Raw genomic sequence first — 13,693 nt, 5'->3', positions numbered from 1 at the left:
AGGGGCCTCTGCCTCACTCTACCAGGACTGGTCCTGGGCACCAGTGGTGTTTTGGGCAGGACCTTCTCTTTCCCAATAAGCCCCACACTGGCCACTGGCTGGGTGTGACAAGCTGTCCTTGGTCAGTGCCTGGCACAGCCAGATCATCGTGGCTGCCCCACCCCATCCCTGCACAGGGACCCTCTGGTGCTGCTCCTGCCCAGGGTGGGCTCAGCAGGGCCCTCTACACAGCAAAATGCTTCTGTTCCCTGTGGGAGACCCCCAAAGACAACCCCAGGCACTCTCCCACCCAGGACCCACACACCCAGGGTGTGTGGCCTCAGCTCCCTGAGGCTCCCCAAGCATCCTCCAAGAGCTTGACCAGGGGTCCCATCCCTCCCACAGGGACTGAAGGTCTCTCAGAAGATGTTGGGGGCTCACCCAGAGACAAATGCAGCAGGAGCCAGACATTGTTCATCACAGACAGGGTTTACTGGGAGGTGGGGGGCACAGAGACCCCTATGGTAAGCACAGAGCTGAGGGTGCTGAGGTGGGATTGGGAGGCTGGGTGATTATCCAGCAGCTGATGGAGCCCTCCATGGCTGGCTGTCCAGCTGTCCAGCTGTTGTCTGGCTGGCTGGTGTGGGTTGGCTGCAGGGACTGGGTCCTTGGTCCAGGTCCAGGTCCAGGTGGGGGCTAGGTGAATTCTGGGAAAGACAGGAATCCATGTTCAGACCCTCACTCTGTAGCATGACTGGCCACATCCGTCAGCCCCACAGTGGGACCCTGGGGATGAGGGCTGCAGAGACCCCAGACAGCTCTCCCGGGGAGCTGTGAGGGGGTTTGGTGGTAATTTCTGCAGCATGCAGAGATGTAGGGGAGATGGCACAGGTGGGATGCTGCACTCCAGCCATGGTCACAGTGGTCTCTGTGCCCATGGCTGCAAATCCTCCTGCAGCACTGTTCCACTGCATCCACCTATGCCCACTCGTGCCCTCCCGTGCCCACCCACACTCACCTGGGGAGACCAGCCTGGCCCAGAGGCAGCAGAGCCCCAGGAGCAGGAGCAGCGACAGCAGCCGCATGGCACGGATGGGCAGCGTGGGGGCTGCCTTTCTGGGCACAGGCAAGGCTTTAAATCCTCCTGGGGCAGAAGGTTGGTGCCCATGACCTGGCCCATGCCCCAGCACCTGACACGCTCCATCCGAGCGTGAACCCTCCCGTCCCCTCCCTCCCGTGGGGCAGCTGGGCTGGACAAGCCTCGGGAGATGCAGGGAGGTTCTGCTGCTTGGTGCTGGGCTCCGTGCAGCCCCAAGAGAGCCACACTGTGCCACAAGCGAAGAGCAGCCAGTGCAGCTCCTGGCTGCAGAGACAGGCACGGGGCAGGCAGCAGCAAAGCCCGGGGGATCCCACTTGGGGCTGGCCTGGTGAAACAGTGGAGGAGGCTCCCGGGGCCGGGCGCTGTGGAGCAGCCCGTGGTGCCCTGGCAGCTGTCCTGGCATTGTTCTGCCTCTGGGAACAATCACTGGTTCCCGAGGGACGTCCTGTGACCGGACACGGTCCACAGCCCCATGCTGCCAGCAGCCCCTCAGCCCTGCATCTCTCGGGAAGCCGCTGCCCAGCTGGCCCAGCACATGGAGAGCAGGAAAGGTGCAGGGCCAGGGGGTCCTGCTGCTGGGGACAGGGCGTGGGGGCTCTGTGTGGGCACCGGCACCGCAGGGCTGGAGCAACAGGTCCGCAGGCTGAGTGGCTGCTCAGATCCCGTCACACGGGGCTCAAGCTGCCCCTGTCCCTTCACGGGAATGGCCACCCTGGGCACTGCGGTGTCGCAAGGACAGGATCCACCGCGGCTGCCGGGGCTTTCCCTGACGGTGCCTTCCGGGAGTGCCCGTCCCGGGGAGAGGCGGGAGGGTTCGCGCACTCTGCACGTGTGTGAGTGCGTGTGCACACGTGGGAGCCAGGTGTGGACACGTATGTGTGCAGTCCAGGCTCCCTCTGCTCCTGCTCAGCCCCTCGGCACAGCTCCTGCCTGGCCAGGAACATCAGCCCCGTGGCACAGCTCCACCTCTGTCCCTGTCCCTGTCCCTGTCCCTGTCCCTGTCCCTGCTGGGTGCCGCATTCCTGGGAGGTGCCGCATTCCTGGGTGTTCCCTGGGCACCCCGGTCACTGCTTTCCCATAGAGAAGGGATGGCTGGTGGCTCTGCCCTCATGGCTGCACCCACTGCTTACCCTGCGGGTCCCTGGGGTCAGGGCAGGACAAGGGGGTACGACACAGGTCCTCCTCTGGGAGTGGTTTTCCGTCATGTGAAGCCTCAACATCTACCTGGGAGCAGCGCTCACTCATCGCTGGGACCGTCCCTGCATCCACCGTGGTGTTGTCCCAGCCTGGCCATGCTGTTACTGCCGGCGCAGGGACAGGCGGGGCTGCTCTGGAAGACGCCATCAGTTCGGCCAGTGATCACCCGGCCGCTGCCATTCCCCGGGGACACAGCACGAAAAATTCAGCCCTGGTGGATTTTGGCGCTGCGGCCACCGAGGGTACAAGGGTATCTTTCCCGTTGCCCAGCTTGTCTCTGCATCCCCGACCAACTCCGGCACGTCCCTCCGGATTTGCCCTCACCCCTGCTCAGGCCTGGCCGCATCACTGTGTCCCGTGCCGGGGACACTGCCAGCCCCTCATCCCGGGGCTTCGCAGGAGCAGGAAAAGCTGCGGCGGGGCGTGGGCGGGGGGCGCGGGCGGGGGCAGCACCGCCCTCCACACCCCACCCCGACTCCGACTTTCCTGGCTCCTCCCCACGGAGCTTTCCTCGCCCTCCGCTTCCCCCTTGGGACAGTAATTACGGCAGTAATTAGGATAACAATTATTCTTGCTGAATGGGAACATCTTAATGTGTTTCTCCCTGCTTTGGCAGGTTTCACCCCACGCCCACCCACGGGTACCTGCGGGTGCCTCCCAGCTCAGCGCCCGGGGCCGTGCGCTGCCGTGGGCCCGGCCCCTCGCCTGGAAGCTGAGCCGGCTGCGAGCCGTGTCCCAGCCCCGGGGGCCACCCAGGCACGAAGCAGCCCCCGGACCCCCAGCCTGCTGCCAGGAGCAGGGGGCTGCCGGAGGGCACAGGACACACGCGGCTCCGCTCTGGTGTTCCGCGGGAGCAGCGTGGGTGAAGAACCAAGAGAGGGTGATGAAGGAGGTGGCAAAAGGACAGGATGGGAATGGATGGGAGCATCAGTGGGACCTGCATTCAAAAGGACAGGATGGGAATGGATGGGAGCATCAGTGGGACCTGCCTTCCACAGCCACAATGGTAGGCAGCGAGGTGGTACCCAAAGGCTCAGCCCTGTGCTTGGGCCCTCCTGCCAGGGATGCTCTCTGTTAGACATGAGGGAGAAAGCGATGAAGGGATGCACCTCTGGCACAGCCTTTCCTCAGGACTTGCACCACAGGGAGCGCAGGGAGAGCGGTGCTGCAGTGTGCCGTGCCCCAGCCCTTCCCTGGCTGATGGCTGCACCAGAGCTGGCAGCTTTCCATGCCCTGGCATGGCACTGTCATGATCCCTGGCAATGGAAAGGCCAGTGCCAACCTCCCACGTCTGTCCCCAGCACAGGCTTGTCCCCAGGAGGCTATGGCAGCCGCTGGTGCTGTCACCAGCCCAGCCTGGGTATGCTGCTGCCACCCGGCTGGGCTCCCTGAGGGCTGTGCTGGCACAGCTGTCCTGTCCTACCGGTCCCCCCAGCTCGAGGGCTGTGGCTAGGATGCCACCAGGGAGACCAGGCCCTGCCCGGGTGTGGCTCATTACCTGCATGGCAGGTATGAGCTTGGTTTAGGCACCAGCCCTGCTCCCTCCGCCCCGCCTGCACACCTTAAATCCCAGCCCACCACACCCAGGGCCAGACCTGGCCATCCAGGGCACCATGGAGCTGCCACCTGGCTGTCTTCTCCTCCTTGCTGCCCTGCTGCCCCTAGCCAAGCGGTCCAGCCCGGCCCCGCACGCAACTGGACAAAAGGAGCTGGGGATGGGTGAGTGTGGCTGGGTCATGGCCTGGGAATAGGGATACTCTGGGTGCCACTGGAGTGGGGATACTCTGGGTGCCACTGGAATGGGGATACTCTGGGTGCCACTGTTGCCTGGTGCTTACCATTGCCCCATGTGATGCCAGGTGCCTACAGGTGTGAGACTGTGGGAGCTTGGGGTCTGAGCCCGGGGCACTGGGGGGCTGCTGTGGCCACTGCTGTGTGCCTCTCAGCAGCGTCCTGGTCACTGTATCCTGCAGTAAAGCCTGGCTACTGCTACCACATCGCAGAGGTGGAGGACCTGCTGGACAAGGACTGTGGCTCCTGCCACATGGGTGCCTCCTGTTCGCACTGTACCCACGATGCCGACTGCCGTGGAGTCACCAAGTGCTGTCCCAGCAAGTGTGGCTACACATGCCAGGAGCCAGTGCTGGGTGAGGACGCAGTGGTGGTTGGGGCTCTGGAGTGGCATTCACAAGGGTGGGTGACAGGAGGGGTGTTGGCTGACATGGGGTAGCAAACTGGGAAGTCCCTGGGGTGTTCCTGAGCTCTTGATGTGTCTTGCAGACCCTGGGGGTCGCCACATTGTGCTATGGGGAAGCTACTGGTGTGTGGGGCTGTGGGCATGTGGGTGCAGAGCTGTGTCTGGCACGAAGGGTTTGGCAGTACAAAGGAACTGTGCAGGGCTGTCTGAGGGTGTGAGAGTGATGAGCGTGGTGATGTGTCCCCCCTGCCCTGGCTCAGTCTGTCCCCTTTGGATCGTGCAGACTTCTGCTACCTGCCCTCAGTCTGTGGGAACTGCAAGGCGCTCTTCCGCCGCTTCTTCTTCAATGCCTCCAGCCAGCAGTGCGAGGAGTTCATCTACGGCGGCTGCGGCGGCAACAGGAACAACTTTGAGACCAAGGGCGAGTGCTTCCAGGCCTGTTCCCATGTCAGTAACTAGCAGTGTGGCCATGGGCCACAGATGGCAGCTGCTCCTGGCCCCTCTTCCGATGTCCCAGCTCTCAGTTCCAGGTGCCTGGCAGTGCTGGCCCAGGAAGTGGTGGCTTCTGCACAGCCCCTGCCTGGGGGAAGCTGCTGCTGGTGGCCATATCCCCGACCCTACAGGGAGACCATGGGGCTGGTGGCAATGAGGGCTGTGGGCCTGGGTGGCCATGCTGGGGGCTGTGGCTTGCCTGGGATGCTCACTGGCCTAAGGACAGGGAGATATGTCCATGCCAGCATGGATGCCCCCTCCCATGCCTTGTGCTTGAGCCAAGGAGCCTGTCCCTCCCCTTGGACTGTGACAATACAAGGACGGGTCCCTGGATGAGCACGTCTGGGTCTGGTCCTTCCTGCCTGTGCTGGCAGGAGAAGGCACTGCCCGTCCCTCTGGGCACTCGTCCCTCATGGGGACTGGGCGGTGGGTGCCTCCAGCAGCATGGCACGACAGGGCTCACCCAGCCACCACCCTGCAGCTCCCCTTGCCACGGATGGGCTCCCAGCCCAGACAAGCCTTCAAGCTGCCGACACGACCTGACTGGGAGCTGAAGCCACTAAAGGAGGAGGAAGAGCTCCTGCCTCGATGGATGCCCGGGGTGGTGCCTGTCCCCACCCTGCCCTGACCCGGGTCTGTGTCTGCACTGCTTCTCTGGTCCTGTGCCACCAACTCCGGCTGAACCTCCTGGCCCTGGAGGCTTCAGGTGATTTCAAGGCCACTCCAGGACCACATGTGGCAGCTGGGGGCAGTCAAGCACACAATTTATTGCTGGAGGTGGTGGGGAGGGGACAGGCCAGCCGGGGCTCATGACTGTCCCGTGTCCCCTAACTTCCTGCTGCAGAGGAGCTGCTCTCCCATCACGCAGCATCTGAAAAGGAGAATATGCTTTTTGGGAGCAACAAGACTGCAGGAGTGAGGGACCAGTGGCCATGCTGGCCAGCTCCATGAGAGCTCCATCCCACTCTGCATCACTTCCCTCTCCCTGCAAATGGGAGCAGAGCAATGGGGCAGCAGTGGGAACTGGCCTCACAGTGATGCTGTGCCCTTCATACAGGTCAGCTGGCATCCTGCATGACCTGGTGCTAGCCCTGGTGCTGTCCCCCTTACAGTGGCCATAGGTTCCTTACCAGCAGGCACCCGCGTGCAGACGTGGCCGCAGCCATTGCTGCAGCACTTGTGGCCCCAGGGACACTCTTCATCGAGGCTGCACAGGTCCAGGCAGGTCCCACCACCTCCGGGCACTGGGCACACTCCTCCTCTGCCTGCAGGGCAGAGCACCCTGCCATTGACCGCCTGGCTGAGGCACCCCATGCCTCCTGGGGCAGCGCTGGGTCTCCTGTGCCTCACCTCCAGGAGCATCCATGCAGACACGGCCGCAGGAGGTGCGGGTGCACCTCTGTCCCCAGGGACACTGCGAGTCGGCCTCGCACTCCTCCGAGCACCGCTCGGCACTGGGCTGGGGCACAGCCACAGCGTCACGCTCTGTGGGAAGGGCAGAATGGTCACCTGGTGACTAAGCTGAGGCTGTGTGTGCTCATCACTCGCAGGGAAAGAGGGGGAGGCATGGAGAGCAGGATGAGGCAGATCATATCTGTGGAGGGTGTGAGACCCCCGCAGGTACAGCTGCCTTGGCAAGCCCAGCTCAGAGTTACAGTGTGGTCATGGTGAGGGGTATTCATTGGGGATGAAGGGCCAGGAATGCCCCAGGGTGGGTGCCAAGGGGACCTGGGCTCTGTCCTTGCTGGGTTGGGCGGGTGTGAGGGGCTGACCTTGCAGAGAGGCTGGCGTGCAGATGTGGCCACAGCCGTTGCTGCAGCACTTGTGGCCCCAGGGACACTGCTCGTCGAAGTCGCACAGATCCAAGCATGTGCCCCCCTCCCTGGGGATGGGGCACACTCCCACTCTGCCTGTAAGGTAATCACCCAGCTGGGACACATCTGGCCTGGGGCACCTCACCACGGGGCACTCCAGGGCAGCTACACATGTCTCCCAGAGGGCCTGGCTGGCTCTCACCTCCAGGGATCTCCATGCAGACATGGCCACAGCCGATGCTGGTGCACCGCTGCCCCCAGGGACACTGTGAATCAGCCTGGCACTCCTCCACACACCGGCCATCAGCTTTGTCCCCGCTGTCTGCAGAGGCACCAACTTTCTGTCACCTGGTTGTCCTTGGGGGTGCTGGGGCCAGCTCCTCCAGACCAGGCTGTGCCTTCTACCTCTGGGCACGGCCACGCACTCCCGGCCACAGCCGGTGTCACAGCACTTCTCCTCTCGCCGGCAGACACTGTCATCCAGGCACTGGCTGCCACGCTGGCGCCGCAGGTCCCAGCATGGCCCTGCCCGGGGACACTCTCCAGGGTGCTCTGCCAGAGGAGGGGACTCGGGTGAGGGCAGAGGTCCCAGCCCCGCTCTCACATCGCTTCCCTGTGCTGGTGGCCAGGCTGCCACGCTCACCTTGGGCAGGGCGGGTGCAGCGCATGGCGCAGCCAGAGAAGCAGCACTTCTCCTGCCGGGAGCAGTCCCTGTCGTGGGTGCACGAGTCCATCTCCATGCACGGCTCTGATGCGTGTTGTGGCCTCACTTTTGGGCACACACCGGGTTTTTCTGACAGGGACAGGAAGAAATAGCAGGAGGAGGGACCACCCTGTATTGCAGGCACCTCCTTTGGTGCAGCCTCGGGGTGACCTGACCCGCGGATCTGAGTGCCTGCCCTGTGGCAGCTCAGTCCCACATCCTGCACCCAGGAGCTCTGGCAGCACTCCCGGTGGAATCACTGTTTCAGCGATCGTCTCCTCACCTGGTTCGGGGGCTGAGCACACGTAGCCACATCTGCTGCTGCTGCAGCATTTCTCAGCCCCCGGGCACTGCCAGTCCTTGGTGCAGGTGGTGCCACACGGGGCCAGAGGAGCCTCCTCAGCCAGAGGGCAGATGCCTGGCTTCTCTGGGGGCAAGAGGCAGCGGGGCTGGGACTGCAAGCAGCAACAGCGGGCCTTCCCCACCCAGTGTCACAGCCCCTGAGATGGGGGACACCCCTGCCCGTATCTGGCACCTCGGGACGGGGGCAGGCAGACATAGTCACAGCCTCGGAGGCAGCACTTCTCCTCGCGGGGACACTCGCCATCGTGCCAGCACCAGGCTCTGCAGTCATAACTGGGGAACAGCCCGGCATGGACTGGGCAGAATCCATCCTTCCCTGCAGGCACGGAGTGGGGTGGCTGCAGTGCCGCTGCTTGGAGCCACAGCCGTGGGGACCAGGGCATGTGGGGCTGTCGAACCTTTGGGGCGGCTCCCAGCCCCCTCACCTTGGCTTGCGGCCACACAGTGCCTGGTGCACAGCTGGTGACAGCAGACGTGGGCCGGGGGACAGTCCTCGTCCTTGAGGCATCCCCACAGGTGCTGCAGTGGCCTTTGAGTGACTGGAGCAGGGCTGGTGTCCTCTGCACCGTGGAGCAGGACAAGACCATGGCGGTGGCCTCACCCGAGGTTGGTTGCACTGTCCCCTTCCCTCCCCACTCCAGTGCCCACCTGGGGGCTGTGCAGTGTCTCCCCACCCCAGACCTGGCAGAACCCACCCTGGTAAGCATGGGGTGAGGTGTCCCGTTTGTGCCACAGCTCTGTGCCACGGCGGCTGCTGCCCCACGGCGTCATTCCCGGTCTCTGAGCCATGTCCCCAGCCCTCCCTGCCCATCCTGTCCCTCCCTGTCCCTCCTGCCTCACCGGCCGGCACTCCCGGCAGGCAGTGGTGGCCGCAGCTGCTGTTGCAGCATTTCTGCGCGTCGGGGCAGTCGCTGTCGCCTCGGCACCGCTCCCGGAGTGATGCTGGCTGCACCGTGGGGCCCTCGCTGGGCTTGGGCTGGTCTGACAGGGCAGAAGGGGTGTGACGATTCAGCATCCCCCACTGGCGCCCTGCCTGCCCGGGGAGTCCCTGGTTCCTGCCATGACCCGCACATTCCCGGTGCCTGCGGCGGTCCCGCCGTTGGGTTTTCCCGGCAGCTGTCAGGAGCTGCCGGTGCAGGGAAAGCACCGTATGCTGCCTCAGGGGCCAGGGCGTCAGGGAGCCAGCTGTGGCACGCAGGGTCCCTGGGGAGAGCCAGGGCTCCCGGCCGTCCCCGCCGAGTCCTTACCCTGCGCCGGCTCCAGGCAGGCAGAGCCGCAGCCCAGCGGGCAGCACTTCTGCGCTCCCAGGCAGTCCTTGTCCTCCAGGCAGGGGAAGGAGCAGGGGGCAATGAGCCCCTCGGGGGCTGCTGCCGGGCAGGCACCGGGCTTCTCTGCAGCGCCGAGGGGCCGAGAGGTGAGGCTGCGCTGCAGGGTCCTCGGGCAGCACCAGGAAACCTGCCCCGCCAGACCCCTCTGCCTCGCCCTGGTGCACCCGCTCCTGTGTCCCGTCCCAGCCACACATCCCAGCGGCGGTCAGGAGGCTGCTAGCAGCGCACGGGGGGCTGCTCCATAGCAATGGGGGTTGGACAGGGAATGGGACAGGGAGAGGAGTGCCAGCTGCCCCGGGATAGAGGTGTGCCAGCGGCTGTAGCACGGTGCCGTACCTTCTGCCGGGGGGATGCAGCGGAGCCGGCACTCCCAGTGGCAGCACTTGAGCGCAGCGGGGCAGCTGGAGTCATTGGCACAGAGCGGGGACTCCAGGCGCAAGCAGCGCATGAAGTCCCGTGGACACTGCCCCGGTTTCTGGGAGTCCCCTGCGTTGGGATGGCAATGTCAGGACAGTGCCAGAGCCCCTCATCCTCCATCCTTGGGGAAGCAGGATGTGGGTCTCTCTGCAGGGAACAGGAGCAGGGGCTGCAGTCCAAGGGTTGGAGACTTCTCTGCATCATGGCCCGGGGCTACTGGACCCCCACCCCGAGATCTGCATGGCACAGCACAGTGTGGCACAGTGTAGCATGACATGTCATGGTGCGGGGTGGTATGGCCCGTGTGTGCCCTCACAAGTGCCACAAGGAGTGTCACTGGCCCTGTCAGGGTGCAGCCAGCACCAGCTGGAGGTCAGGATCTATTCCTGAGCATCCTGCTGCTGCAGGCATCCTCACTGCAAGCAGCACACTCCTCACTGCTGCCATCTCCTCTTCTTCCTTCTCCTCCTCCTCCTCTTGGCACCCTGTGCTCCTCTTGGCCATGTTGGGAAACTTGGGACAGCCCTGCCGATGGTACAGGTGAGCTCCAGCTGGCGCCTGTGCCCGGCTCCTGCTGCCAGCTGGGGCTGCGGCGGGGCCGGGTGTTTGGGCTGCAAACAGACGCTGCCGGAGTTTCACTGCAAACAGCAGCTGCTTGGCTCAAACAAAGAGGCACCGGCTGTGGTCTCGGTGTGGGCAGAACCACGCCGCAGCTGGGCACCACCGCCCCAAACATTGTCCCCCGGCAGGGGGATGGCAGCAGGGGTCTGTGCCCAGGATGCAGCAGAGACCCTGCTGCAGGAGGGAGCTGGGAGCTGAAGTTGCTGTGGGGTGCAGGGGGTGCCCACGGGGCTGAGGCCATGCACACATGCCCCTGCCCCCTGGGTGGGGGCAGGGTCTGCCAGGCAGCAGGGCTGCAGTAGAGGTGCTGCAGCCAGCTGGGACATGGTTCCTGTCAGCATACGCTGGGCAGGGCCAGAGGGGACACGGCAGGGACACGGGGGCTGGGATGCAAGGAGCTGCTCCCAGGCTGCCTGTGCCTGGCAGCTGCTGGGTTTGACTCCTGGTACTCACCACCCTTGTCTGGTGTTACACTCGGCTCTGCCCTGAGGATGAGGAGGCCCAGGAGGAGGAAAACTCCTGGGCTCATGGTGCTGCTGGGGATGCTGTGCATGTCTGGAGCTGAGCTGGGGCTTGTTTAAAATCTGGAGTGCCTGAAGTGCCAGGGCAGCTGAAGTTGAGCTGCCTGCTGTGGCAGCTGGTTGTGCTGTGGGCAGGAGGGGCAGGAGGAGGGGCAGTTCCCAGAACCCACCGGCGCCCTGCCAGCCATCCCGCTTATCTCTGCCCAAGCCCTGCTTTGGGGTCATGGTGACCTGTGGGGCTGGGAAGGCCAGATGGGGTCAGGCACTGCTGTCCCCCATGTTGCACCACCCCATCCTTGCTGGAACTGGCTGCCACTCCCTCTCTGGGTTTCCTTCCAGCCCCACTTACTCCTCTTCTCCCTGGAGTGGGGGCTGTGGATAGACCCCATGGCTTGGTCCTGGCATGGCAGTGGGCACAGCACGAGGGGTTCTAACAGCTCTACTGCCATGGTGCTACTCCTCAGCCAAGTGCAGCTTCCATGCATGGGACTGCTTGGGATCCAGCACCATGAGTAAGCAGGTCCTGCCAGTTGCCCCTGGCACATGGGTGATGCTCCCTGCCCCCTTCCTTGTCTGGGTGCTCTATCTGTCCTAACCTGTGACTGCTTTTCACACCAGGTTTTGATACTCTGGGATGCAAATGAGCCCTTCCTTGGCACAAGGAATCTGAGGGAACTGGTTTTGCAGTCCATGACTGCTGAGGGGACATCATGCAGCCCCCCAGGCCCAGCAGGATGGTTACCATGGAACAATGATGGCTGGAAGTCACCTACATGGAACTGGGACCCTCTCCCTGCCCTCGGGCAGTGCCTTCATGTGGGGATGGCTGCCTGCACCTCCCTGCCTGCAGGCAGCCCAGGCTGCCAGCGCCTCTGGGAAGCAGAGCACAGAACAGAGGTGCCTGTGGGATGGTTTATTTTGTGGAGCAGCTGGGGCCATTGTGGATGCAGGGTTTTGCCTCATGTGGGGTTGCTAGGAGTCTTGCCCATGGGTAGTGCAGGCAGCATGCAGCCCTTAATGGCACGGCTGGGAGTGCCAGGGACCTGAGCAGAAGCATCGGAGTCAATGCTGGTGCCACCCTGCCAGTGCACAGGGTCCAGTGCAGGGAGAGGTGTGGGGTGCACCAGCACCTCTGTCCAGCCCATGGGTGCAATGGCAGTGGGGTGGGGATGACCCTGAAATGGCAGCTCCTGGTGCAGTCCTTCCTGGCCACGGCTACGCTGTACCTGGAAGAGGCAAGTGAGGTGGTCAGTGAGGATGCCTCAGTGCTCCTTCTCTGAGGGATGGGAGTCCTGTGGTGCTCCTGCCCTGGCCCCCCTCTGTCCCCTCCGGGCTGGACCCAGGAGGCAGCAGGCTGGAGGGGACTCTACCCCACCGTGGGTGGATGCAGACCCTGCTGCAGCCCTGTAGGCAGCACTTCTGGCCAAGGGGACAGTCCTTGTCCTGCAGGCACAGGAGGAGGCACAGGCACTTGGCTGCCTGATCACCTTCTGCTGCAGGGGGACAGAGACCTGGCCATGCTGGCACACGTGGAGAGAAAAAGGGGTGAGGGGCTCAGGGCACCCCTCCAGGGTGGGGGAGCTGCCCTGCCTGCAGGGGTGAGCTCCTCACTGAGCTCCTGCCCCATTGGACAGCAGCTCAGTCCTCAGCTTCCCATTGCCCCCCAGAGGGTCACGGTGACAGGTAGGGAGGGGGCACAGGGGTCTGGGCCCCACAGGGTGCCCATGGTTTACCCTTGGTGGGTGGTTTGCAGATGTGACCACAGCCGGTGGTGCAGCACTTGTTGTCCCCAGTGCAGTCACTGTCAGTGTCACACTGCTCCAGGCAGGGCCCCAAGGAGCCCCGCAGCACCGTGGGGCACACGCCGGGCTTCACTGCAGCATGGTGGCTCCCTGGTGACAGGGAAGAGGGCAGCTGTGCTGGAATTCTGTCCCCAGTCCCACTGCTGGCGCAGCCTCGGTCTCCATCCTGTCCCTGTCCTGCTCCTCCATCTTCCTTCCCAGGCACCACGATGACCTCAGTCACCATCCTCACACCCACACCAGTCTGACCCAGTGAGACCAGTCACAGCTCAGTATGGGATGCCAGCTGGTAGCTGGAGTGGTGAAGGACAACCCTTGCTTTGGGTGAAATCTAAGCGGGGTGCAGGAGGGAGGGTCAGGAGGGGGTTCAGCCTTTCACGCACTCAGAGCCATCTCCCACCCATCACAGAGGAGCTGGGCATGGGGATCCCTTCCCACAGCCCTGAGGGCCAGCTCTGAGGGCTGGGGCTGTGCCCAGGGCAGGCTGTGGCACTGGGAGCCACAGCCAGTGACACACACTCCCTGGGGCCTGGTTGGTGGCACCAGCTGCACACTTGGCCAGGCACAGCTGCTGCAGCTTGTCCAGCAGTAGGGCCGGGCACACACTGGGCTCTGCCAGGGGGGAGCTGGGCTAGCACCAGTGCAGTGGTGGGCTGGATGTGGGGATCAGAGAGGGCTGGGGGGGCTGTACCTGTGTCTGGAGGGGTGCAGGCCAACCCACAGCCAGAGAAGCAGCACTTGTGCTCCCCAGGGCAGTCCCGGTCATCGGTGCAGCGGTTGGGGCAGGCAGCAGCTCTCCTCTGGGCACGCTTCCATGGGCAGAACCCAGGTTTGGCTGGAGGGAAGGCGCAGGGTTTGGCATGCAGCCAGCCTGGCCCCACTGCCCACGACTCCCCTGTAGTGGGATGGGGGCTGCAGAACCCTGGCGCTGCCCCAGGGCGTTCTCAGCCTGGCATGGGGTCTCCAGGACACCTCACCTGGCTCAGCAAGCACGCAGCGGGTGCAGCAGCCGCGGGTGCAGCACTTCTCCCCCGAGTGGCATGCGGTGTCGTTGTGACATCTCGTCCCACAGCTTGGCCCAATGGCACTGCCAGCACGGGGGCAGTAGCCCGGGCTCTCTGCAGAGGGAGATGCTCCATGCAGCCGCGTAGCCATGTCTC

General features: G+C 64.2%; 1 protein-coding gene across 1 annotated transcript; it reads right to left on the bottom strand.

The window, feature by feature from the left end:
* Positions 1-5,711: 5,711 nt before the first annotated feature.
* Positions 5,712-10,853, bottom strand: LOC110479792 (uncharacterized). Its single transcript, XM_021547322.2, has 14 exons — positions 10,664-10,853; positions 9,509-9,658; positions 9,092-9,235; positions 8,685-8,825; positions 8,270-8,404; positions 8,017-8,160; positions 7,765-7,908; positions 7,422-7,571; positions 7,184-7,330; positions 6,981-7,100; positions 6,737-6,874; positions 6,315-6,449; positions 6,095-6,229; positions 5,712-5,835 (listed from the first exon to the last, which is right to left on the bottom strand). Exons 1-14 carry the CDS (start codon positions 10,761-10,763, stop codon positions 5,825-5,827), a joined length of 1,794 nt encoding a protein of 597 aa, XP_021402997.2. The 5' UTR covers positions 10,764-10,853; the 3' UTR covers positions 5,712-5,824.
* Positions 10,854-13,693: the final 2,840 nt, after the last annotated feature.

This window comes from Lonchura striata, chromosome 17, assembly GCF_046129695.1.
Source record: "Lonchura striata isolate bLonStr1 chromosome 17, bLonStr1.mat, whole genome shotgun sequence".
NCBI classification, from domain to species: domain Eukaryota; kingdom Metazoa; phylum Chordata; class Aves; order Passeriformes; family Estrildidae; genus Lonchura; species Lonchura striata.
Note: the sequence above shows the minus strand (reverse complement) of the source record. Positions and strands in the feature narration are given on the sequence as shown.